The sequence below is a fragment of the Heterodontus francisci genome, chromosome 13 (genome assembly GCF_036365525.1).
Source record: "Heterodontus francisci isolate sHetFra1 chromosome 13, sHetFra1.hap1, whole genome shotgun sequence".
Classification (NCBI taxonomy): domain Eukaryota; kingdom Metazoa; phylum Chordata; class Chondrichthyes; order Heterodontiformes; family Heterodontidae; genus Heterodontus; species Heterodontus francisci.
Window position 1 is genome coordinate 103,350,967 of NC_090383.1, and position 27,668 is coordinate 103,378,634.

The 27,668-nt window shown below is 44.7% G+C and overlaps 1 protein-coding gene across 1 annotated transcript in view; it reads left to right on the plus strand.

The window, feature by feature from the left end:
• Positions 1–20,629: 20,629 nt before the first annotated feature.
• The window catches only part of heatr1 (HEAT repeat containing 1), a 103,317-nt gene continuing 96,278 nt past the window's right edge, over positions 20,630–27,668 (plus strand). The window contains exons 1-2 of the mRNA XM_068045286.1: positions 20,630–20,712; positions 26,268–26,418. Of these exons, the coding sequence (XP_067901387.1) occupies positions 26,277–26,418 (142 nt within the window). The 5' untranslated portion in view covers positions 20,630–20,712; positions 26,268–26,276. The remainder of the gene's footprint in view (positions 20,713–26,267; positions 26,419–27,668) is intronic.

Below are 27,668 nucleotides of genomic sequence, written 5' to 3' on the forward strand. Positions count from 1 at the left end.
GCAGGCTTGAAAGATTAAAGGTAAGTTTATGCTAATTTATTCATTTTATTGATTTTAATATGTAGATGCAAGTCCCGCTGTCCAGCGGCGATGGGGTTGGGGGTGCTGTCACGGAGCCTCACCGCCGCCAGGAGGATTGGGCCAGGCCCTCCTGGTGTCGGCCTCCGTGGCAGGCTGCTGCCAGACCCATCTTCTGGCCCTACCCGCCACGGAGCCTGACATCGTGGGCCTGTTAAAATACAGCCCATTTTCTCCACTCCTTACAGTGGCAGACAAAGCTCCACCAGTTCTGAAGAATGATGCTGTTGTTGTTTCAGACTCACCAGTCAACTCTAGTCATAATTATGACAATCCATGGTAATTAATTTATTTAGTTGTCGTATTTTTCTCTCTGCATTATTCAACCCAAATTGAAATAAGGATCTTATAACGTCAAGAAAACTGTCTGGCAATATAATCCTCTTGCTCTCTTTTTTTGCAACATTTATTCACCCTTGGTCTCTTTCCCCCCCCCACCCCCCCACCCGCTCTAAGCTTATTATCTATGATGCTCAGTGTCATGCAGGCCTCCACCTGCCAAAAATGAGGCACGTCAATTTCACCAGATGGACATTAAACTTCAAATTGTTGCTGGAAAGAAAAGAGGGCCTATTGGAAAGAATTGCTAGGCCCCTAGCCGGAAAGACATTTTTTCATACTAGCAGACAGTGTTCGAACAAAGGAACCAGTCCCTGCTCCCAAAACAGAACGGACGTGGTCAGACCAGTTTAGTCACATGACTAACTGACTGTTGCAGAGTTTTGGACTGAGAGTATTAAATTGGAGAAAAAGTGTGTTTGAAGACAGAAAGCTACTGGCTCTTGGATTGAGAACATCTCTCTCCTATCTGCTCCCATCTCTTTCTCACCAGCTTTGGAATCCATTGAAGGCACATGAATCCCAAGAGAGAAAAGTCTCCTACAGTGAAAAAGGTTTAAGAAGAATATTAGGTCCCCAGTGAAAAGCAAGATCAACCTACAATCAAGGACTTTACAGCGAGCTCAAAGCACAGTAACAAAAAACCCTCCTCAGAGATTGCCTCAAACTGTTCCATTTTATCTTTTCTTCTGATCTTTTCTGTCTCTATTTGCATGTGCATATCGCATATGCATGCTAGCGTGTATCCATAGGCGTTAACCGAATTAGAGTTTAAGTTTTAATAAATTTCACTTCTTCTTTAAACTTAAGAAAGCCTGTTTGTGCTCATTTCTTTGTCTTATAATTGGAAAGCAGTGAACAAGGATTCACCAAAGGGGAGCTCAAAACACGGTGTGTTTAAAATTAAAATCCTGTCACAGTAAGACCAGGTGAAGGCTGAAAGGGACCCCAGACACCTTTCTTACCTGGTCGTAATACTCAGTGAAAAGATAAAGGAGTGACCAACACCCAATCCCCCAATCCTTTGTCATTAGTGGTCTATACCTGGTCACTGGGAGAAATCTATTTTTCCTCCTTCCCTGTTCGCAAATATCTTGTACTTCTAAGAAGCCGGCTAATATTGAGAATTCAACCTTGTGAGTAATCTCAGATGCCATCATGTACTCTATCTAATCATAGTACCATGCATTGATACACCAACTTACTGCACCACTAGACCACACAATTATCTTTCTTGAACCCAACAACATTACTGATGTGTTATAACAATTAGTTCACATCCTGTTCCCTGACGCTGTCTGAAAACTATGCAATACCTGCACTGGGATCACCCAAGGGCTATAATGATTCGCATAACTCATATCATGGGAAAACCGAATTCCCCAGAGCATCTGAGAAGACCTCCCTTTTCACCTAATGAGTAGCAACTTTACCCAGAGGTAAAGAAGCTGATTTTTCTCCAACAGAAGGTTGTATTAAATCATAATTGCAGAGAGTGCTAAAAGAAACCTGCTTTGAAGCCAGGACTGTACAGACACATTCCATCTAGTAACCCATTAGGCTTTCAGTCATCAAAGAAACAGCAAGAGACAAAGAAACAATCATCACAATTGCTACAAAATAGTGCAGATAACAGTTTTACGCATTTGTTGCATAAGCAGCATTTCAATAGCTTCTGTTATCAGTACCATTGTTATACTGAGACTCAGAATGTATTCCGGTTTCAGTCCTTACTCAACTACAAGGATGATTTGAATAGAGCTGGTTGGTTGACATCCTTCCATCTTTGAAAAATGATGGACATGCAGCAAATAATCCATTCAGGTGGGGTGTCTTCCCTTGTGCACCTTTGCTGGTGGCTGTGAAGGCCAATCCTTGAGAGACAGGTTCTGCCAAAGGCGCCGCATGTGAAGCTGCCAAATGACGCTGTGAGTTGGTGTTTTTGACATTGGAGCCTGTTAAAAAGCTGCTGGTTGTCATGGTAGTGCACAGGATATGTTGCCATTTCTCTCTTTTGCCAGCTAGTGACTCACAAGTTGTGTTAGTCAACGTTTAGGGCCTTTATGTCACACTTGGAAGCATCCTAGAAACGGAGCTTTGGGTGCCCCACTGGTCGTCTGGTCCCAGCTACCTCACCATACAGAAGATCCTTGGGTATGCAACTGTCTTCCATCCTGTCCGCCGAAGCCACCTCTGATTAGGGCTAGCACACTTGGGAGCTCTGCCTTTGAGAGGGCTGCTGCATTTGTGATGTTGTCCTCCCAGGATATAGCCATAATGCGCCACAGACAGCGAAGATGGAAATTATTGAGCTTCTTTTTCTGGTAGCTGTAAGTCACCCATGTTTCACAGCCATGCAGCAAGGTGCTGAGAACACAGGCCTTGTAAATCATTAACTTGGTCCTAAGAGTCAGCTTGGTGTTATCCCATGCGTATTTCACAAGTCGGCCAAAGCTGCTTTCCCCTATGCATGTGTCGAGCTCTGCATCAAGGGACAGATTATCTGTCACTGTGGACCCATGGTAGCAGAATTTGCTAAGTACTTCCAGTGGGGTGTTATTTATTGTGATCAGGAATTTAGTTTGATTTGAATAGAGCTTCCCATTGTTATACTGCTCTATGTGTTCTCTTACAGCAGCTACACCACAAACATCCTTTTTAAGAAATGTATCTGTGTTTTATATATTTATATATCCACACGAGCAAACAATTTTTAAGTGAAAACAAAGAAAGTATACAGAAACACTGATAAGAATGGGAAGAACAGCATGCAATAAGTTGATCAGGGGATTTGAGGTTACAATGGGCTGAGGAGTTTGGTCTCGAGGCTGTAACAACTGCCAGGTTATCTTGTCATCCTCTTAATTGTCTTGGCATGTTGACAATCTCAGCACCTATTTGCCAAATATATAATAAATTACGCTACAGAGATTGAATTACAAACAATTTCAGCTGGGGTGCAACATCCAAAACACAACACAGCATAGAATTAGAGAATAGTATCTTCTGAAGCACAAGAAAGAATGTGACATTCTGTTCAGACCCAACTATCCTCTTGTTGGTAGCACTGCTGTTCAGACGTAATGAGGGCTAAATTGGACAGCCCTCAAAAATGGGCATGGGGATCATGATGCATGATTAACCCATGCCCATTGTTCCGATTCAGGCAGCATGCCAACTTTATGTTGCCTACTAATTTGCATGATTGCTGCATGCAGTCAGCGCTAAATGCTCTGTTGCACACCTCAGCAAAGGGCCCAAGTTCATGCAAGGCTAGCACCACTTAAAGGTAGTTAGTACAACTTAAATCCTAGCTGAACCTCTTAAAGGGGAGGTGCATTCTGCTGGAGTAGGTGCTGGAACTGTTTGTGGAAGAGAGTCTGAGCACGAAACTGAGTCAATTATAGTGCAACTGGGGAGATTGTGTGCTACAAGGTTCCCTGATGCTGCACTAGACACCTTGGTGGCAGAGGAGGAGAGCTATGATCTATCCACAGGGGGACAGGAGGCCCCCCAGACAAACATTGCAAAGGTAGTGGGACCAGATAGCCGTAGGTCAATACCAGGAGTCTAGCCCCAAATACTTGAATGCAGCACTGCAAAAAGTTCAATGACTTCACATGAGTGGTCAAGGTCAGTGAATGTATCTTCAAATGCTATCTCCAACCAACTGCACTACTGGCCTCAGACACTGCTAAATGCAGCACACCCCCATCACTCACCTATCAACAATCTCTATCAATCACCACTCATAGCTAACATTCATAGCTTCACCTCATCTTCATACACTTAGTACTGCTGCAAGCCTCACATGCACATATCACAGCTTACACAAATGCCATCATTCAGTCATGACAGCCATATCACCCAAACACAGTGCACCACATTCACTGACTCACTTCCCTTTCTCTTGCAGGACAAGGTGGCACATAACCGGAGGCAGCAGGGGCTAACTGGTGGGGGACAGGCTTGGCTACACATCCTTACTTCAATGGGGGAGACAGTGGTTGCCATCGTAGGAGTGGCCAGCGCTGAGGCTGTGGCCAGCAGCTGGACTGAAACCATCGAAGATAACTGTATCCTCATACCTAATCCTTCTCACATCCCAGTTCCCCCTTATCCCACATTCTCTTTTTTTATTTGTTTCATGGGATGTGGCCATCACTGGCAGGGCCAGCATTTATTTTCCATCCCTAATTGCCCATGAGAAGGTGGTGGTGAGCTGCCTTCTTCAACTGCTGCAGTCCATGTGAGGTAGGTACACCCACAGTGCTATTAGGAAGGGAGTTCCAGGATTTTGACCATATGACAGTGAAGGAACGGCGATATAGTTCCAAGTCAGGATGGTGTGTGGCTCAGAGGGGAACTTGCAGGTGGTGATGGTCTCACACATGTGCTGCCCTTGTCCTTCGAGGTGGTAGAGGTCGTGGGTTTGGAAGGTGCTGCCTGAGTAGCCTTGGTGCGTTACTGCAGTGCATCTTGTAGATGGCACACACTGCTGCTACTATGCGTCGGTGGTAGAGGGAGTGAATTTTTGTGGATGGGGTGCCAATCAAGCGGGTTGCTTTTTCCTGGATGGTGTCGAGCTTCTTGAGTGTTGTTCGAGCTGCACCCATCCAGGCAAGTAGAGAGTATTCCATCACACTCCTGACTTGGGCCTTTTAGATGGTGGACAGGCTTTGGGGAGTCAGGAGGTGAGTTACTCACCACAGGATTCCTGGCCTCTGACCTGCTCTTGTAGCCATGGTATTTATATGGCTACCCCAGTTCAGTTTCTGGTCAATGGTAACCCCCAGGATGTTGATAGTGGGGGATTCAGCGATGGTAATGCCGATGAATGTCAGGGGGAGATGGTTAGATTCTGTCTTGTTGGAGATGGTCATTGTGTGGCACTTGAGTGGCGCGAATGTTATTTGCTGCTGATCAGCCCAAGCGTTGTGCTTGTTTCCTTTCATATATCCAAGAACTGCAACCTCGCTAGGCAGTGATGGAACAGCAAGAGTTGGAAGAGCAGGAAGACAGGGATGAAGAAGAAGCATTGTCACTTGCCGCATACTCGCAGGCACCAGCTCAGATACTGACACTCCATATACTTTAGAGCAGGGCTGCCCAACCTTTTAACGTGGGGCGACATTACAATTTTTGTCCTATGAAGGGGGCCGGTGAGAAAATTTCTGGAAAGATAAAGGCATTAAAAATTTACGATGAATCAAAACAATAACTAATGTGCATTTTGTGAAGAAGCTTTAAATGAAAAGACTAATTTATTGACTTACTTTCTTGTCACTATGTTGAACACTGACTTAGTTACATACCTGGCATTGTTTTTGCTTACATTACTGGTCAAGCTCTGCCCACACATTTGATGTAGTGATGCGGAATACTCCAGATAGATACCCATTTGTTAGAATTGATCTTGATCTCTTTCTCTCCCCTCTCTTTCTCCCCTTTCTGTGTTTATCACTCCCCCTCCATCTCTGTCTCTCTCCCCCCTTTCTCTCTCTCTCTCCCCGCACTCTTTCTGTGTCTCTCTCCATGCTCACTCTCTGTGTCACCCTCCCCCCCCCCCCCCCCCGCCTCTGTTTTATCCTTCTGCCTCCCTCTCTGTGTGTCTCTCTTCCTCCCCCCGCATTGTTCACTGCTCCCCACTCCCGGCTCTTGGTTCCCCACTCCCCACTCATGGTTCACCGCTCCCCACTGTCTGTTCACGTTTCCCCACTCCCAGCTCCTGGTTCCCCACTCCCAGCTCCTGGTTCCCCGCTCACGGTTCACTGCTCCCTGCTCATGATTCCCCGCTCCCCATTCATGGCTCGCTGCTCCCTGTTCCCCCACTCACTGTTCATCACTCTACGCTCATGGTTTGCTGCTCCTCGACCCTGTCCCACCCACTTCATGAACCACGCGAAAACAGCGGGGTGGCCAATCTCAGGGCGCCTGCACCAGGCACCACCAATCAGCGCTCAGCACTCCCAGGCAGCCCACTGTCAGTCACAGACAGTGACCAATCACAGATAGGTGTCCACCATCCCTCAGATGCAGGTCCCGCCTATCCCTCCATCTGACGTACACATACAGGAGAGCCACTGTCAGTGACAGAGGACTGGCGGGCTGGAATGAAACCTTCAGCAGGCCAGATTCTGGCCCGTGGGCCATATGTTGGACAACTCTGCTTTAGAGGATAGTTTAGGGATGGAATCTGCACATAGTGAGACACTGGCAATGAGTACCTGCAGCCAGGGAAAGGAACTTGGGTAGCGCAGATGCCAGCTTGCCAGAGAACGAGGTCTTCTAGGGCCAGAGCAGCTCGAGGTTGTCCTGCAGGGCCATCTCCAGTCTCCCCCACTGAAAGTCAGCAGCCTTCTGCCAGCCATGCTGCACTCACTGGGATAGCACTGCATTGGAGCACTAGGCCCAAGCATAGGCACACATAGGACAGGCACTAAGAGAATGCACAGGGGTGACTAGTTGACCTTTGTATGCAATATGGCATGGTTTGATTTATAAATTTGATTTGGAATGGCTTTTTTTGTAATGGCTTTTATTGTTGCATTGTGGCAAGTGGACACTGTGATAGTCAGTAGCAGAGGAAAGGAAAGATGTGGGACAGTTGGTAAATGGGGAATTGGGGTTGTATTTACTGGTATCACAATCAGATGAGTTAACCATGGACAGCCTAGCCAGAAAGGAACTAGTTTGGTTGGCTCCTCCCTTCCTCTTCCTCAAATTCCTCTTTCCCCTCCTTCAACTCCACATCCTCTTTCTTCTTCCCTTCTTTCTCCTCTTCCTCCTTTTTCTCTTCCTGTCATCATGCTGAAGTTGTGCAGTATGCAGCAGAGCACCACGAATCTTGACACGCACTCTGGCAACTACTGCACGGCTCCTCCGGAGTGGTCCAGGCAGCGAAAGCATTGTTTCAACACCCCTATGGTCTGCTCTATCACATTTTGTTTGGAAGCATGGATTTTGTTGTATGAATGCTACCCACTCGTGCGTGGGTTGCGCGCCAGAGTCATGAGCAAGATCATCAAAGGATAGTCCTTGTCGCCGAGTAACCACCCTCTAGTTTGTCATGGTGGCTGAAATGCAGCTAGCTCAGCGGACTGCCGCAGAATGAGAGCATCGTGACTGCTAGCAAAATACTAGGCATTGACCTGCATGATATGCTTCATATGGTCACACAACAGCTGGTATGTTGAGTGAGTGGAATCCCTTTCAGTTCTCAACTGCTTTGCATGCTGTGATGCAACAATAAGGTTATTACGCATTTGGCCAAATTTAATTTTGGCCAACACGTTCCCCTGAGTTCATAGGATATTTGCTGCATCTTGCTATTCTAAAGTATCTAGAGTGGGAGAAATTGAAGGAGGTGCCCCCAACCATTTTCACTAATATATTCCTTTCTTTTTTTTAGGTGGATGCCAAAATTATCGCCTCTTCTATTTCGGAGATAGGCCTGTAGAGATTAGAGGTGGAGCAGTGTCCAGCAGTTGCCATTCTGCTCTTCTCGGTTCCTAGAGGTGCCTGCTCAACTTGTCAGTAATGTCTTCCCTGCCCATTCTCCTTCTCCCTCTTCCTTGCCTCAGCCATAACAATGGTGTACCGTGTTGCACCATCGGAAGTGCTGTCTGATTGCCATGATTGCTCTGTGTAGATAGATGGAATTGTAGACAGATAATTTTGGTCTCTAAATGTTGCCATAAAGACCCCACCTGCCACGAATGAGGCATATTAATTTTGTCATATGAGCATTAATTTGAAACTGTTGCTGGAAGGAAGAGATGACTTGTTTAAAGAGATCAACAATGGCTGGAAAATATTTGCATACTAACAGACAGTGCCCGAAGACAATAGAACAGCTCCCTGATCCAATTAACCCAAATGGATTTTGATCACCAGACATTGAATGTGTAAGAAAGCCAGAATTCCAAGGTGTCTGCTAAGATGGAAAATCCACAAAGACAGGAGTTTGTTAGAACAGCTAGTCACATGACTATCATAATATGCATCTCTGACGCATCTGCTGTGATGATGCTACTTTCCATGACAGCGCTTCTGATACGTCTTCCTTTTTCCTCAACCGAGGGTTCCCCCCTACTGTGGTTGACAGGGCCCTCAATCGTGTCCGGCCCATTTCCCGCACCTCTACCCTCACCCCTTCCCAGAACCGCGACAGGGTTCCCCTTGTCCTCACTTTCCACCCCATCAGCCAACATATCCAAAGGATCATCCTACGCCATTTCCGCCATCTCCAGCGTGATGCCACTACCAAACGCATCTTCCCCTCCCTTCCCCTGTCAGCATTCCAACGGGATCGTTCCCTCCGTGACACCCTGGTCCACTCCTCCATTACCCCCACCACCTCGTTCCCGTACCATGGCACCTTCCCCTGCAATCGCAGGAGGCGTAATACCTGCCCATTTATCTCCTCTCTCCACACTATCTCCACTACCATCCCAGGCCCCAACAACTCCTTTCAGGTGAAGCAGCGATTTACTTGTACTTCTTTCAATGTAGTATACTGTATTCTCTGCTCACAATGTGGTCTCCTCTACATTGGGGAGACCAAATGCAGACTGGGTGACCGCCTGGCGGAACACCTCCGCTCAGTCCACAAGCAGGACCCCGAGCTTCCAGTTGCTTGCCATTTCAACACTCCTCCCTGCTCTCATGCGCACATCTCTGTCCTGGGATTGCTGCAGTGTTCCAGTGAACATCAACGCAAGCTCGAGGAACAGCATCTCATTTACCAATTAGGCACACTACAGCCTGCCGGACCGAACATTGATTCAATAATTTGAGAGCATGACGGGCCCCCTATATTACTTTTATTTTTAGTTATTTTTTCTTTTTCCTTTTTTTAATTTTTTTGTGTGTTTATTTTATTTTATTTCTTCTTCGTTTGTTCAGTTTGCTTGCTCACTTTTTTTCATGTTTGTACTTGCGGCTGTTCAATTTTCAGTGCGTTAACATCCTATCTGTACTAATTCTTTGTCTTTCAACACACCATTAACATAGTGTTTGCCTTTGTTGCTCGACCTTCTGGTCAGCTATTCTGTGACCTTGTCCCATCTACACCTCCTTTATTATCTCTTGCCCCACCCCCACTTTATTTGCTTATGACCTTTTACATTTCTAATATTTGCCAGTTCTGAAGAAGGGTCACTGACCTGAAACGTTAACTCTGCTTCTCTGTCCACAGATGCTGCCAGACCTGCTGAGTATTTCCAGCATTTCTTGTTTTTATTTTAGTCACATGACTAACCTGCTGGCCCAGGTTTTGAACTGCTCACAGGACAGTTTGGGTCAGATTGCAACTGAACTTGGAAGAAGAGAGCCTCTCTCCTGGCTAGCTTTCTCTCTCTCTCTCACAAATCTCTAGATCCACTGAAGTCACTTAAAACTCAAGAGAGAAAAGACTCCCATCTCGAAACAGGTTTTAAAGCGTGCACTGGGCCCCAAAATAAACGACTTACCAGCAATCAGAGACTCTACATCGAACTCAAAGGACCGTAAATAGATCTCAGCTATTGCTTCAAACTTTTCCACTTTATTCTTTCTGCTTTTCTGTCTCTATCTGTGTGTGTGTTTATGGCGTATGCATGCTAGCCTGGTCGCGTCGTATATTCATAGTCGTCAACTGAATTAGAGTTTAAGGTTAATAAACTTCCACCTTTCTTGTTAAAATCTAAGAAAACCTGTCTGGTTGATTTCTTTGCCTTACAATTGGAGAGCAGTGAACAAGGATTCAGTGAGGGGGAGCTAAAACATGGTGTTTTTAAAAATTAAACCTTGTTACGGTCAAACCAGACAGAACCTAAGAGGGAGCCCCTAGACCCCTTTCTCACCTGGTCGTAACAATGTCATTTACGTCTCTGGTAATTAATACACATCAAATTTCTTATTGCATGGTAAGCACGACCAAACATTACACTTCTACTAAATTCCCATCTGTCAGCTCAGCAATGACAATAGGGCAAAACTTTTAAACACTACTGAACATTAATTTATTCAAAGTACAGATGACAAGATAATTTGATCAATTTACAGTTTTTCATTTTATTTTTGATTGTTAAATGTGTACTATTTTGTAACAAACTTAATTTTCTAAAATTAATTAATTAAAATGCAGTGTACAAATACATTCATCATAATATACACTAACATTTGAATTCTGGATGGACATTGTTCTTCTGTAACAGAAATTCCACCTTTTCTGCAAATGATCGGAATTTTTAGGAAGCCTAATTTCCTCTTACACCCTCATCATTGCTTTGGCTAACTTTCTTACAGCTATCTTCAAATCATTGAAATGTTTTGTGGAATATTCAGCATTCTCTTTTTTTGCATGATGATGGTTTTCTGAATTATAATTGGGCAGAACTTTCAACTTCTAACAGGGTTGCAAAATGGGCAGGAGCGGACTGGCTTCTCATTATACACCATGTTCAATTTTCCTGACCACCCAGCACCCTGATAAAGTGTTTGTATTTGTGCTGAAAGCAGACAGGACCAGGAAGTCACTGCAGCATTGGATGCAAATGACTCAGATACAGGGTCACTATTAGACTAAACAGAAACTCAACAGGTTGGCAGTGAAACCCTGGAGTGAGCTAGCCTCCCAACAGCCAGCGGGAGGTAGAAGAGCAGGTGGTCGAAGTTTCAGTAGGGGAGCATTTCGGGAACAGTGACCATAATTCCGTAAGTTTGAAGGTACTTGTGGATAAGGATAAGAGTAGTCCTTGGGTGAAGGTGCTAAATTGGGGGAAGGCAAATTATAACAATATTAGGCAGGAACTGAAGATTTTAGATTGGGGGCGGCTGTTTGAGGGTAAATCAACATCTGACATGTGGGAGTCTTTCAAACGTCAGTTGATTAGAATCCAGGACCAGCATGTTCCTGTGAGGAAGAAGAATAAGTTTGGCAAGTTTCGGGAACCTTGGATAACGCGGGATATTGTGAGCCTAGTCAAAAAGAAAAAGGAAGCATTCGTAAAGGCTGGAAGGCTAGGAACAGACGAATCCCTTGAGGAATATAAAGACAGTAGGAAGGAACTTAAGCAAGGAGTCAGGAGGGCTAAAAGGGGTCATGAAAAGTCATTGGCAAACAGGATTAAGGAAAATCCCAAGGCTTTTTATATGTATATAAAGAGCAAGAGGGTAACTAGGGAAAGGGTTGGCCCACTCAAGGACAGAGAAGAGAATCTACGTGTGGAGCCAGAGGAAATGGGCAAGGTACTAAATGAGTACTTTGCATCAGTATTCACCAAAGAGAAGGACTTGGTGGATGATAAGCCTAGGGAAGGGAGTGTAGATAGTCTCAGTCATCTCATTATCAAAAAGGAGGTGGTGTTGGGTGTCTTGCAAAGCATTAAGGTAGATAAGTCCCCAGGGCCTGATGGGATCTACCCCAGAATACTGAGGGAGGCAAGGGAAGAAATTGCTGGGACCTTGACAGAAATCTTTGCATCCTCATTGGCTACAGGTGAGGTCCCAGAGGACTGGAGAATAGCCACTGTTGTTCCTTTGTTTAAGAAGGGTGGCAAGGATAATCCAGGAAATTATAGGCCGGTGAGCCTTACATCAGTGGTAGGGAAATTATTAGAGAGGATTCTTCGGGACAGGATTTACTGCCATTTGGAAACAAACAAACTTATTAGTGAGAGGCAGCATGGTTTTGTGAAGGGGAGGTCATGTCTCACTAATTTGATTGAGTTTTTTGAGGAAGTGACAAAGATGATCGATGAAGGAAGGGCAGTGGATGTTATCTATATGGACTTTAGTAAAGAACTTTGACAAGGTCCCTCATGGCAGACTGGTACAAAAGGTGAAGTCACACGGGATCAGAGGTGAGCTGGCAAGATGGATACAGAACTGACTCAGTCACAGAAGACAGAGGGTAACAGTGGAAGGGTGCTTTTCTGAATGGAGGGATGTGACTAGTGGTGTTCCGCAGGGATCAGTACTGGGACCTTTGCTGTTTGTAGTATATATAAATGATTTGGAGGAAAATGTAGCTGGTCTGATTAGTAAGTTCACGGACGACACAAAGGTTGGTGGAGTTGCGGATAGTGTTGAGGATTGTCAGAGGATACAGCAGGATATAGATCGGTTGGAGACTTGGGCGGAGAAATGGCAGATGGAGTTTAATCCGGACAAATGTGAGGTAATGCATTTTGGAAGGTCTAATGCAGGTGGGAGGTATACAGTAAATGGCAGAACCCTTAGGAGTATTGACAGGCAGAGAGATCTGGGCATACAGGTCCACAGGTCGCTGAAAGTGGCAACGCAGGTGGATAAGGTAGTCAAGAAGGCATACAGCATGCTTGTCTTCATCGGTCGGGGCATAGAGTATAAAAATTGGAAAGTCATGTTGCAGCTGTACAGAACCTTAGTTAGGCCACACTTAGAATATTGCGTGCAATTCTGGTCGCCACACTACCAGAAGGACGTGGAGGCTTTGGAGAGGGTACAGAAGAGGTTTACGAGGATGTTGCCTGGTCTGGAGGGCATTAGCTATGAGGAGAGGTTGGGTAAACTCGGATTGTTTTCACTGGAACGACGGAGGTGGAGGGGCGACATGATAGAGGTTTACAAAGTTATAAGCGGCATGGACAGAGTGGATAGTCAGAAGCTTTTTCCCAGGGTGGAAGTGTCAGTTACTAGGGGACATAGGTTTAAGGTGAGAGGGGCAAAGTTTAGAGGGGATGTGCGAGGCAAGTTCTTTACACAGAGGGTGGTGAGTGCCTGGAACTTGCTGCCGGGGGAGGTGGTGGAAGCAGGTACAATAGCAACGTTTAAGAGGCATCTTAACAAATACATGAATAGGATGGGAATAGAGGGATACGGTCCCCGGAAGTGCAGAAGGTTTTAGTTTAGGCAGGCATCAAGATCGGCGCAGGCTTGGAGGGCCGAATGGCCTGTTCCTGTGCTGTATTGTTCTTTGTTCACACATATTCCTTCCTGAATGGATTCATTTAGCTGAAGAGATTAAACGTCATGTATCACAAACCATCCACAACACAAAGCGTCATCATGAATCAGCAAGAACAACTTCTACCATTGTGACGTTTCTTTGCAGGGTGACACAGTGGAGCCCGCAGCAGATAACAAATATTTCTGTGACTTTCCAAATGTTGCAGTGCAAGGTGCCTTTTGATCGTTTAAGGCATCTGAAGCGCCGCTTCAAAATCCCTATATGTCCTAAAATCATTCTGGTTTTAGGAAGAACTTTTGTCTATAATTGGTCTAAAGGTATCATGAGCCATTGCTGCAAGCGATCGCCTTGGTCTCTCAGGAGTGTTCTTTCTTTTATTTTCCTTTCAAATAAGGGTAGCATGGATGACTGGCTTAAAATTAAGGCATCCCACAAAGCAGGCATTTATCTATATTGTTCTGCTCACTGATAGAATGAAATCCCACATATAGGACACATATAGATGTGCACAGAGGCTGTAATGGCAACGTATGTACAATGATAGCCTTCACTCTAGGAAAGCCAGAAAATAAATTGTGTTGCCCTATCATCCTACTGTTCCTAATAATTGGTGAATAATCAGTTGGTTCTGCTGAATAAATCATTTGTTGCCCCATTGACACATTTCTGGACAGAAGACTGGCTAATATGACTGTTCAGTCTTTGGCGGAATGCCTCATCACCAGAACTTTCAAACAAGCACCAAGATGTAGCTTGGCTGGTAGTGAGAAGAGCCCTCCCCGTCAGATCCTTCCTGCAAGCCCGAAGTCTCACCCCCTCCGCACAATGCCCCCGCGGTGGCTGTGGTGGGGAAGAAACGGTTGCCAACCTCCTTCTGGAATGTGTCTTTGCAAAGCAGGTGTGGAAAGAGGTGCAGTGGTTTTTGTCGAGGTTCATCCCAAGCAGCTCTGTAACACAGGAGTCTGTGCTCTATGGGCTGTTCCCAGGAACGCACACCGAGACAAACATCAACTGCTGCTGGAGGACTATCAATTCGGTGAAAGATGCCCTTTGGTCTGCCCGAAACTTGCTGGTCTTCCAGCGCAAAGAGTTGTCCACGACCGAATGTTGCAGACTGGCACATTCCAAGGTCCAGGACTACGTTCTGAGGGACGCACTAAAGCTTGGGGCAGCTGCAGCAAAGGCTCAATGGGGAAAGACCACAGTGTAAGGTCCTCCCACCACGCTGAACTGAGGGGCTGGATCCATGGGAAACCCCTCGAACTGTATTGGGAAAATTTTCATTTGCTGTAAAATGTAAAAATGCATCTGGTACGACAATGAAATGGAAAGGTTGTGAGGCAGCTCATGATTGTATAGAAGGAAACAGACCGCCTTTGCACTGTTTGTATTTTTTGACTTGGTGCTGTTTGAAACTCTTTGGTAATGTATTTTTTTTTACAGATTTTTATGAATAAAGTATATTTTGGAAATTTAAAGAAAAACTGTTCAATCATTCCAGGTAGTTGTGGTTGGGAAAGTAGACCCTGAAGTGATGAACTTCAACCTCAACAAAAGCATAAAACGGGCGATGGCGGAATGGCCGCCAGATATGAAAGTCAGTGGAAGGAAAATTGGGCGGGTTGTATAACAGTGTAGTTAATCCTCTTTGCTGCACCTCACCTTAGGTGCAGCCCTTTCCTTCACTAGCTCTTTTTTTTTTCTTTTTTTTTCTTTCCAAAATATACTTTATTCATAAAAATCTGTAAAAATTACATTCCCAAACAGTTTAAAACAGCATCAAGTCAAAAAATACAAACAGTGCAAAGGTGATCAGTTTCCTTCTATACAATTATGAGTTGCTTCACAACCCTTCCATTTCACATTTGTCCTGCCAGATACATTTTTACATTATACAGGAGACAGAAATTTTCTCGATACAGTTCGAGGGGTTTCCCATGGATCCAGCCCCTCAGTTCAGCTTGGTGGGGGGGACCTTACACAGTGGTCTTTCCCCATTGAGCCTTTGCTGCGGCTGCCCCAAGCTTTAGTGCGTCCCTCAGCACGTAGCCCTGGACCTTAGAATGTGCCAGTCTGCAACATTCGGTCGTGGACAACTCTTTGCGCTGGAAGACCAGCAAGTTTCGGGCAGACCAAAGGGCGTCTTTCACCGGATTGATAGTCCTCCAGCAGCAGTTGATGTTTGTCTCGGCGTGCGTCCCTGTGTTCCAGAGTTGCTTGGGATGAACCTCGACAAAAACCACTGCATCTCTTTCCACACCTGCTTTGCAAAGACACATTCCAGGAGGAGGTGGGCAACCGTCTGTTCCCCACCACAGCCACCGCGGGGGCATTGTGCGGAGGGGGCGAGACTTCGGGCGTGCATGAAGGATCTGACGGGGAGGGCACTTCTCACCACCAGCCAAGCTACATCTTGTTGCTTGTTTGAGAGTTCTGGTGATGAGACATTCCGCCAAATGACTTTGACGGTCTGCTCGGGGAACCATCCGACAGTGTCCACCGTCTCCTTTTCCCGTGGGGCTTGAGGACATTCCATGCAGACCACTGCCTGATGGACCAGTGGTCAAAGGTGTTTTCCCGCAGAAACTGCTCCACGAAGGATAGGTGGTATGGCACGGCCCAACTGCATGGAGCGTTTCGCGGCAATGTGACCAGGCCCATCCTTCGCAACACCGGGGACAGATGGAACCTCAGCACGTAGTGACACTTGGAGTTTGCGTACTGGAGGTCTACACACAGCTTGATGCAGCCGCACACCAAGGTGGTCATCAGGATGAGGGCCACGTTGGGTACATTTTTCCCGCCCTTGTCCAGAGATTTGAACATCGTGTCCCTCCGGACCCGGTCCATTTTAGATCCCCAAATGAAGCGGAAAATGGCTCGGGTGACTGCCACAGTGCAGGAGTGGGGTATGGGCCAGACCTGCGCCACGTACAGGAACAATGTGAGCGCCTCGCACCTGATGACCAGGTTCTTACCCACAATGGAGAGAGATCGCTGCCCCCACATGCTCAACTTTTTTGTACCTTGGCTACTCGCTCCTCCCAGGTTTTGGTGCACGCCCCGGCCCTTCCGAACCATATCCCCAACACCTTCAGGTAATCTGATCTGACGGTGAAGGGGACAAAGGATCGGTCAGCCCAGTTCCCAAAGAACATGGCCTCGCTCTTGCCGTGGTTAACTTTGGCTCCTCTCGTGCCTCAATTCACTGCCCTGGGCCAAAGTGGTGCTACAATTTAGCGACCCTCAGTATTTAGTTCACATTGTTCACATCATCTACTGAGGTAGTATGGGCCGAGGTTAGAAACAGGAGAGGTGAGGTCACCCTGTTGGGAGTCTTTTATAGACCTCCAAATAGTTCCAGAGATGCAGAGGAAAGGATAGCGAAGATGATTCTCAACAGGGGCGAGAGTAACAGGGTAGTTGTTATGGGGGACACAAAAACAAGAAATGCTGGATTCACTCAGCAGGTCTGGCAGCATCTGTGGAAAGAGAAGCAGAGTTAACTCCTTCGGAAGAAGGGTCACTGACCCGAAACGTTAACTCTGCTTCTCTTTCCACAGATGCTGCCAGACCTGCTGAGTGAATCCAGCATTTCTTGTTTTTGTTTCAGATTTCCAGCATCCGCAGTATTTTGCTTTTATTTTAGTTGTTATGGGGGACTTTAACTTTCCAAATATCGACTGGAAATACTATAGTTCGAGTACTTTAGATGGGTCAGTTTTTGTCCAGTGTGTGCAGGAGGGTTTTCTGACACAGTATGTAGACAGGCCAACCAGGGGCGATGCCACATTGGATTTGGTACTGGGTAATGAACCCGGCCAGGTGTTAGATTTAGATGTAGGTGAGCACTTTGGTGATAGTGATCACAATTCGGTTAGGTTTACCTTAGCGATGGGCAGGGACAGGCATATACAGCAGGGCAAAAATTATAGCTGGGGGAAAGGAAATTATGATGCGATTAGGCAAGATTTAGGATGCGTAGGATGGGGAAGGAAACTGCAGGGGATGGGAACAATCGAAATGTGGAGCTTATTCAAGGAGCAGCTACTGCGTGTCCTTGATAAGTATGTACCTGTGAGGCAGGGAGGAAGTTGTCGAGCGAGGGAGCCGTGGTTTACTAAAGAAGTTGAAGCGCTTGTCAAGAGGAAGAAGAAGGCTTATGTTAGGATGAGACGTGAAGGCTCAGTTAGGGCGCTTGAGAGTTACAAGCTAGCCAGGAAGGATCTAAAGGGAGAGCTAAGAAGAGCAAGGAGAGGACACGAGAAGTCATTGGCAGATAGGATCAGGGAAAACCCTAAGGCTTTCTATAGGTATATCAGGAATAAGAGAATGACTAGAGTTAGATTAGGGCCAATCAAGGATAGTAGTGGGAAGTTGTGTGTGGAATCAGAGGAGATAGGGGAAGTGTTAAATGAATATTTTGCGTCAGTATTTACAGCAGAGAAAGAAAATGTTGTCGAGGAGAATACTGAGATTCAGGCTACTAGGCGAGATGGGATTGAGGTTCACAAGGAGGAGGTGTTATTAATTTTGGAAAGTGTGAAAATAGATAAGTCCCCTGGGCCAGATGGGATTCATCCTAGGATTCTCTGGGAAGCTAGGGAGGAGATTGCAGAGCCTTTGTCCTTGATCTTTATGTCGTCATTGTCGACAGGAATAGTGCCGGAAGACTGGAGGATAGCAAATGTTGTCCCCTTGTTCAAGAAGGGGAGTAGAGACAGCCCTGGTAATTATAGACCTGTGAGCCTTACTTCGGTTGTGGGTAAAATGTTGGAAAAGGTTATAAGAGACAGGATTTATAATCATCTTGAAAAGAATAAGTTCATTAGCGATAGTCAGCACGGTTTTGAGACGGGTAGGTCGTGCCTCACAAACCTTATTGAGTTTTTCGAGAAGGTGATCAAACAGGTGGATGAGGGTAAAGCAGTGGATGTGGTGTATATGGATTTCAGTAAGGCGTTTGATAAAGTTCCCCACGGTAGGCTATTGCAGAAAATACGGAAGTATGGGGTTGAAGGTGATTTAGAGCTTTGGATCAGAAATTGGCTAGCTGAAAGAAGACAGAGGGTGATGGTTGATGGCAAATGTTCATCCTGGAGTTTAGTTACTAGTGGTGTACCGCAAGGATCTGTTTTGGGGCCACTGCTGTTTGTCATTTTTATAAATGACCTGGAAGAGGGTGTAGAAGGGTGGGTTAGTAAATTTGCGGATGACACTAAGGTCGGTGGAGGTGTGGATAGTGCCGAAGGATGTTGTAGGGGACAGAGGGACATAGGCTGCAGAGCTGGGCTGAGAGATGGCAAATGGAGTTTAATGCGGAAAAGTGTGAGGTGATTCACTTTGGAAGGAGTAACAGGAATGCAGAGTACTGGGCTAATGGGAAGATTCTTGGTAGTGTAGATGAACAGAGAGATCTTGGTGTCCAGGTGCATAAATCCCTGAAGGTTGCTACCCAGGTTAATAGGGCTGTTAAGAAGGCATATGGTGTGTTAGCTTTTATTAGTAGGGGGATCGAGTTTCGGAGCCACGAGGTCATGCTGCAGCTGTACAAAACTCTGGTGAGACCGCACCTGGAGTATTGCGTACAGTTCTGGTCACCGCATTATAGGAAGGATGTGGAAGCTATGGAAAGGGTGCAGAGGAGATTTACTAGGATGTTGCCTGGTATGGAGGGAAGGTCTTACGAGGAAAGGCTGAGGGACTTGGGGTTGTTTTCGTTAGAGAGAAGGAGGAGGAGAGGTGACTTAATAGAGACATATAAGATAATCGGAGGGTTAGATAGGGTGGATAGTGAGAGTCTTTTTCCTCGGATGGTGATGGCAAACACGAGGGGACATAGCTTTAAGTTGAGGGGTGATAGATATGGGACAGATGTCAGAGGTAGTTTCTTTACTCAGAGAGTAGTAGGGGCGTGGAACGCCCTGCCTGCAGCAGTAGTAGACTCGCCAACTTTAAGGGCATTTAAGTGGTCATTGGATAGACATATGGATGAAAATGGAATAGTGTAGGTCAGATGGTTTCACAGGTCGGCGCAACATCGAGGGCCGAAGGGCCTGTACTGCGCTGTAATATTCTAATTCTAATTGTAATGCGATCCTTTTTCCAGTCATTTCTTCATTTGCTAACAGTTTGAAGCATAAAGTTAAAGGGGTTCTGCGCCGACTTTTAAATATAGTGTATAAAAACAGGTTGAAATAGATGTGTATAGTAATTGCATCAATTAAGTATGTCAAAGTGCGACTGGGAGGTTAAACCATTCGCCTATCCTAGTGTAGTCAGGTGGTGTCGAAGTGAAGTCAGTGAGGCTGAAGAGCTCAGTCTGACTGGACTGACCAATGCTCCTGGTGACAGTGTCCGATGACCGGGAACTGGCACAAGCCTCTTGTCATTGTTCCTCCAAAACACTGCTCCGTTGCGGATATATTAGTAACTCCGTTTGGAGTAACTTCCAAACCAGTATCAGACATGCAAATGACTAAAAAAAAATGTGGAACGACCATGTGTAATTCCTGCATAAACTAATATAGTCCACAAATTATTCAGTCACAAACACTCCAAAACATTACACTATAAGGACACGACAGTGGTTTAAAAAAGTTGCTGAAATTTTGGACATTTTCAGCAAGTATTGAAACATTTCCACAAGCGCAACGAAAGAAGTGGTAACTGTAATGAGATTTTTGGGGCAGAGTGGATAAAACCCCTGTAGATAAAACTGCTGTGTGATCAGTGAATCGTCTTAAAGATAGACGCAGGCTTGATATTCCGGTTCAACAGAAAACTCTTTATTTCTTTAATTATTTACATTTTATGAACTCTGCACGTTACTCCGGTCCAGACTGATGTGTGTGCTCTGTCGGGTGAGGTCACCACTACACTACATTGTGTCCCACAACACCTCTTCATTCTCAGAAATATCAGCCATTTGACAAAACTTTTACCATCTAATGCTCAAACCCTCCTCACACATGAGAAGAACATATAAAAGCCAAAAAAATGATTTTAGTGGGACTGAGGAGTGAACTTGGCAACATTATCACTGGGGCTCTGGCAGGAGCCTCCCAATCACTCCTCCCAGCCGCAGGGGACGCAGTGAGCGGCAGGGGCCTGCCAATCGTTCCTCCCTGCCACAGAGGGCGCTGTGATCAGCAGGGGCCTGCCAACCGCTCCTCCCCGCCGCAGAGGGCGCTGTGATCAGCAGGGGCCTGCCAACCGCTCCTCCCTGCGGCAGAGGGCGCTGTGAGCAGCAGGCAGGCAGCAGCGAAGCGCGATGAGCTTCCGGTTCAGGGGTGAGGTGCCAGTTTCCATGTGGGGAGAGATTGGAGGGTGAAACGTAACCAGTTGTTTCGTTAAAAAAGGTGAGTTTAATAAATTTCCAGACGTGGCTCAGGAATATTAACTCACACTTTAAAGTGCATATGTTCCATCAAGAATGTGCTTAATTTTTCAGGTTTTATTGAACTGAACAGTTAACTTTGTTGCTCCTTTATTGTCGTGTTCGGATGGAGTAAGTTAGCTGCAGGTAGTCAGTTACCATGGCTTTAGTATCTAAGCAATAATGTCAGTAGTTTCTCAACTGCACTTTTGGAGGTTTTAAACAAAACGCTTAGCTGTTTACGACAGTGGATTTAAAACAGTGGCCATATCACGTTCTGACTGTCAGCACTTGGGAAATGTTAATTGTGAAACTTGTATGATCAAAAGGATTGAGATCCACGCTGTCGTACACCCACTTAGACATGTGGAGTTGAGTTTTTTTTTGACGTGTAATGGATCAAAATAGGTGATATTTTTGACTTGAAGTGAGTCAGAGTAAATGGAGCTGAGTACACCACATCCCAGGGCTCCTTCATCCTGTCTGGTTTTGGACTGTGTTTTCTGAGAAACTTTCTAACATGTAAAACTTGCTCGGGAATTGTAAGCTTGATTCTGGTACCCTCTTTACATCTGGATGATAAGGCTGCAAACGATATTCTCGGGTGGTCCAGCCTGCAATCAACTGATGCAGCTTTAAAATTTGCACCTTGAATTGTTTTTAATGCCATCTGGCTTGCATATTTGAAGCAGATGTAGTATTACTTGCTGCAGAGTCAAAACTTGAACTTTAGCAAGAAAAAGTCAGAACTTTTATGTGGCACGGTGTGCTAGAGTTGACTGTTTAAAGTGGAGGAGTGATGTTTTAGCCAGAGTGAAAATAAAATTATGTTGGAATTACATAGGTCAGTCAGCATTTTGGGTGTATACTCTTATCAGGTGGGTTTGTCAGGTTTCACGTGTACGTTGATGGCACCCACCACCTTTCTCCTCCACGATCAGTGATTTGTCTGACATCCAGTCCTGGATAAGCAGAAATCTCCTCCAGGTGAATATTGGGCCATTGTCTTCGACCCTTGACACAAACTCTGTTGCATAGCCACCAACTCTATCCCTCTACCTGGCTACCGTCTTTGAGGCTAAACTAGACTGATCACAAACATGGTGTCCTATTTCACCTGTAAATGAATTTCCAACTGAATATCCATTCAATCACCAAGATCACCTACATCCATCTCTGTGACATTGCTTGCTTCTGTCCCTGCCTCAGCTCCTGCTGAAACCCTCATTCATGCCTTTGTTACCTCGAGCCTCGGCTATTCCAAAGCTCTCCTGGTTGGCCCCTCGTCCCATTCATCCAGTACCGCTGTGCTCATTGATCTATATTGGCTCCTGGTTTAGCAAAGCCTCAATTTTAAACTTCTCATCCTGGTTTTCAAATCCCTCCATTCCTCACCCTTTCCCATTTCTGTAACCTCCTCCAGCCCTACAACACCTCTGTGCTCCTCCAGTTCTGGCCTCTTCTGCATCCCCGATTTTAATCGTTCCACCATTGGCTGCTGTGCTTTCAGCTGCCTGTAGCCTCAGCTCTGGAATTCCATCCCTAAGCCTATCCGCCTTTCTTCTCCTTTAAGGCGTTCCTTAAAACCTACCTCTTTGACCAAGCTTTTGGTCACCTGTCCTAATAGCTCCTTATGTAGGCCTGTGTTATATTCATTTTGATAATGCTCCTATGAAGTGCCTTGGGATGTTGGTTGGAAGAAGACCAAAGACAAGAAGGGCAAATTGGCACTAGGAGATGAAGTTAACATGCAAATTCACTGTGACATCAGGTTATACTTTCAGATAGATTGGAAGTATTTGGCAAAGCAGTCACTAATCTGTATTTAGTTTGCATATCAATGAAACTGCATGGTAAGAGTTAGTGTAGAAAGCTCAGTTGCAGTAAGTATATAGAATGAGTGTTTGGGGCTCTGGACAATACTGCTGAGAAGGAGGTAAACAAACTAGTTTTGCATCTGCTGTGGTTGCACAAGAAGGTGCCAGGAAAGAGTAGATGGTGGTGGTAAAAGAGTGAACAAGGGTATCTGGCAGGAAATGGTCCCTCCAGGAAGTGGAGAGGGAAAGGTAGGATGGTGTGCTTGCTGCGAATTGGAAATAGCAGGTGAAGATGGAGGCCAGTGGGTTGAGGGTAAGGAATAAAAATAAGGCCCGAGAAATAGTCCAAGCATGGTTAACATAGGAACAAGAGTAGGCCATTTGGCCCATCGAGCCTTCTCCGCCATTCAAACAGATCAAGTGATCATCTACCTCTATGCCATTTTTTCCCACTATCTCTTGATGTCATTAGTATCCAGAAATCTATCGATTTCTTCTTGAACATGCTCAATGATTGAGCTTCCACAGCCCACTGGAGTAGAGAAGAGTCAAGTGTCTTGTCAACTACTTATGTTAGCAAAAAGGACATCTGGTGTCCATAGTGCAGTTCCCAAAGTGTATATTGCAGACTGAGAAACTGGGAAGAAGTTATTAAAATCTTTGCTAGAAGTGAGATGGAAAGATGCATATTCTAGGTAGTTGCGGGAGTCAATGGGTTTGTGATGGGTATCCAGATGGAGATAGAGATCCAGAAGAGAGGGAATAATCAGAAATGGACCAAATGAAGGTGAGCTTTGGATGGAATTTGAAAGCGTAGTTACATTTCGAGATAAGAGCAAAAGCAGGAAGCTTTACCAACATCATATAATCACAGAATTATTACAGCACAGAAGGAAGCCATTTGCCCCATCATGTCCACACCAGCTCTCCGAATAAGTAGTTCACTGAATGTCATTCCCCCGCCTTCTCATAACCGTGCACATTCTTCCTTTTCAGCTAACTGTCTAATTCCCTTTTGAATGCCTCAATTGAATCTGCCTCCACCACACTCTCAGGCAGTGCATTCCAGATCCTAACCACTTGCTGTGCGAAAAAGTTTTTCCTCATGTCGTTTTTGTTTCTTTTGCAAATCACTTTAAGTCTCTCACTCTCAATCCTTTCACGAATAGGAACTGTTTTTTCCTATCCACTTTGTCCAAACCCCTCATGATTTTGAATACCTCTATCAAATCTCCTCTCAGCGTTCTTTTCCCAAGGAAAACAGTCCCAGCTTCTCCAGTCTGTCTTCGTATCTGAAGTTCTTCATCGCTGGAACCATTCTCGTGTATCTTTTCTGTACTCTCTCCAATGCCTTCACACCTTGCCTAAAATGCAGCACAATTTCCTTGCTCTCTTATTCTATACCCCTATTAATAAAGCCTAGGATACTGTATACTTTATTAATCACTCTCTCAACCTGTCCTGCCATCTTCAATGGCATGCTCAAATTTCCGCCACTTCCTCTGCTCCTGCAGCCCCTTTAGAGTTATATTGTCTCCATGTTCTTCCTACCAAAATGAATCACTTCACATTTGTCCACATTGAACTTCATCTGCCAGTTGTCTGCCCATTTCACCAACTTGTTTATGTCCTTTTGAAGTTCTACACTATCCTCCCGAGTTCATAATTGTTCCAAGTTTCTTATCATCCGCAAATTTTGAAATTGTGCTCTGTACACCAAGGTTTAGGTCATTAATATATATCAGGAAGAGCAAGAATCTCAACACTGACCCCTGGAGATCTCCACTACAAACCTTCCTCCAGCCCAAAGAATATCCATTAACCACTACTCTCTGTTTCCTGTCACTCAGCCAATTTCATATCCATGTTGCTACTGTCCCATTTATTCCATGAGCTATAATTTTGCTCACAATTCTGTTGTGCGGCACTGTATCAAATGCTTTTTGGAAGTCCATGTACACCACATCAACAGCATTGCCCTCATCAACCCGCTCTGTTACCTCTTCAAAAAATTCCAGCAAGTTAGTTAAACATGATTTGTTCTCAATTAATCCATGCTGGCTTTCCTTAATTAACCCATAGTTGGCCATGTGACTATTAATTTGGTCCCCACCACCAAAGTTAAACTGACTGGCCTGTAGTTGTTGGGCTTATCTTTACATCCTTTTTTGAACAAGGGTGTAACATTTGCAATTCTCCAGTTCCCTGGCATCACCCCTGAGTCTAAGGAAGACTGGAAAATTAAGGCCAGTGCCTCTGAGTTTCCACTCTTGCTTCCCTCCGTATCCTTGGAGGCATTTCATCTGGCCCTGGTGCTTTATCAACTTTAAGTACAGAAAGCCTAACTAATACCTCATCAATTTTAAATCCTAATGTATTAATTACCTCTTTCACCAGGGCGTGGGTAGCATCTTCTTTCTTGGTAAAGACATGCAAAGTATTTTAACACCTCAGCTGTTACCCTCCTGCCCCCTTTTGGTCCCTAATCGGCCCTACTCCCCCTTTTACCAGGTTTTTACTATTTATATGCCTATAGAAGGCTTTTACACTTCCCCTCTGAACCTTCTATATTCAGCCTGAGTCTCCATTGTATTATCTACCTAACCAACATGGTCGTCAGTGGCATGGAGAAGTGGTCTGGGAGGACCTGAGTAGAATGGAGGTAGGGTGGGGCAGTGGGGGATCCACATATCTTAAAAGTTCAGGATCTATAATAGCTTTTACTAAGCAAGTGAGTGGAGTTTAAAACAAAAATGTTCAATGGGAAAACAAGTTCAACCAGGTGGAAGAGTGTGATGGTGGATGAGGATTATTGAAATCACAGTTCAGGGAAGAAGTTGGAGGGCCTAGAGACTGTCCAGCTGAGGTATGGATGTGTAGAGGAAAGTGAGTAAAGCAAATATGCTAGCTAGTATTTGCTTGTGCCTTTTTTGCAGCAGACAGTGGGGGGGGGGGCTGAAGGTTCTTTCTGGACCGATGAGCGACAGTGGGCCTAATAGCTGCTTTCATCCACATCTATCTAGTAGCCATGTTGCTGCAGGATCAGTGTGTATTTGGCGAAGCTCTGAGACCAGATCGTATTCTCTGCTGAAACTGTTGTACGTCAAAATCTTTTTTTAAAAAGCTAGCTACTTTTTTCAAAAGAAATAACAGCACTGTTCATGGAAAATATATATGTCGAATAACTATATTGAATATCTAGTGAAACAGTGACTGGTGTTTGTTTTCAAATACTGACAGACTTGTTGTGAGTTTCCAACAATTTGTTTTTATTAAAATATAGACATTAAAAAGTTCTCATGTTTTGTTTTTATATTTCAACAACAATTGTAAATATTTACAAAATGTGAGCAAAAGGAAGTGTGGATGAGGCTGTAACGTAGAATGATGTAACTTTAGCTTTCTCCTGGATGATTTATGAATTTTGTTCTGGATACCTCGTCTGTGCTGATTCTTCAAACCCATGCAGAATCATCAATTAACTTTTCATGAAAAATTTCTGAAAAAGTGTTGTGCAGGGAAACATCTTTTCAAGAAAACTAGTTAAATCTGGCGCAAGTACTTTACGCTACTTGGTGCAATTTATAATGAAAAAAGTTATTTGAAGGGTCAATATTCAGCATTTGAGCGTGTTTTATTATAAGTTAAGTTGCCATAGTGAGAACTTGACCTTGAAAACACTCTGCATTCATCATTACTTTTTCCTCTTTTTTCCCTTCAGGAAAGCAAAATGACCTCTTTAGCCTTTCAGCTGAAACGCTTGGCTCTCCCCCAGAATGATTCAAGTCTCCTGTCACGCAAAGAAACAGCATCATTGTTGTTTGATTGTAAGGAAGCTGCTACTATTGACAGAGACACTTTCTTTGCTATAGGTAAGTGATGAAACCATCCTGCATTTCCATACCTCAATATGTTTTCCTTGGGAGTTGTTACTGCTATACCTGCCACAGATTGGTGCCAGCATCTACCAGGTTACTACAACACCACTACAAAGCCTTTTGTAGACTTTGGAGATGTAGTTTATTTTCCTTTATTTCCATTTTAGTTGTCCCACTCGATCGAATTTTGAAGTTTAGCTTGCTCGGAGTATTCACGTGCATACTCAACATCATTTTAAAATGTTCCATTTTTCCTGAACTGAGGGATCCTTTGACAATATTTCCCAGTTAATTACTTTTAATTTATTGCTCATTCATTTTGAACCTTGTCATTTTTAAAATCATATATTTTGTCCTGGTCCTTACTGGTGCTGATTCCCGATAACCTTAAATATGTTGTGATCATTACTCACTGGAGGTCCCACTACTTCTCTGTTATGGATGCCAACCAGATCACTTTAAGAACTAGAACAGGACATGAATTCCCTCTACTTGGGTCCTTGATATATTAGATATTGCTTTTACTCATTACTAAGGAGTTCTCAGTTTATATTGTGTGGATTGAAGTTACCCATTATTACATTATTGTATTTGCATAACATTCTTACCTCATCCTTTGCAATATGTTGTCATCCTTATCCTGTCCAGGGGCACTGTAGAAGACTGTATTAATTCTGTCCTCAACCTTCTTGTTAGCTGTAACCAGGCAACTTTATTTACTGTCTTTGTCTGCAGTATCAATTCATCTTGCTTAATTGATATCTTTTCAATCTTTTTGGAACAACCTGTAGTGCTAAGTATTGAGTCATTTCCACCTTCTACATCCCTTTGTGCTTGTTTAAGTTGTCTGGCTTTCCTTGTTGCCGCCGTATTCATGCACCATCCAAACTTTTATTTCAAGCCTTAGTTTATGGCCCCTATATATAGTTTACATGAATTTCAGTTCATATCTCTATACTGATAGCTAACCTTTCTGATCCCTTCAGGTGGACATACAAATCCATTTGCCCTGAAACCATCTGTTATCTAAACGTCCAAGACTTTGGACCAGTATCAACTGACTAGCCATTTATTGACTTCAATATTTCTATTTGTGAGCCCCCAGAAAGAGCTTTCTGAGGCCTGGTGCCAGTGACTGTCACACAAATGCCAGCTTATCAGAAAATCACAGGCAACTCACCTGTGAATATGTAATAAGCTGCTCATTGTGTTTGAGACTTAACGAGTGGCTTGGGACCTCAGAA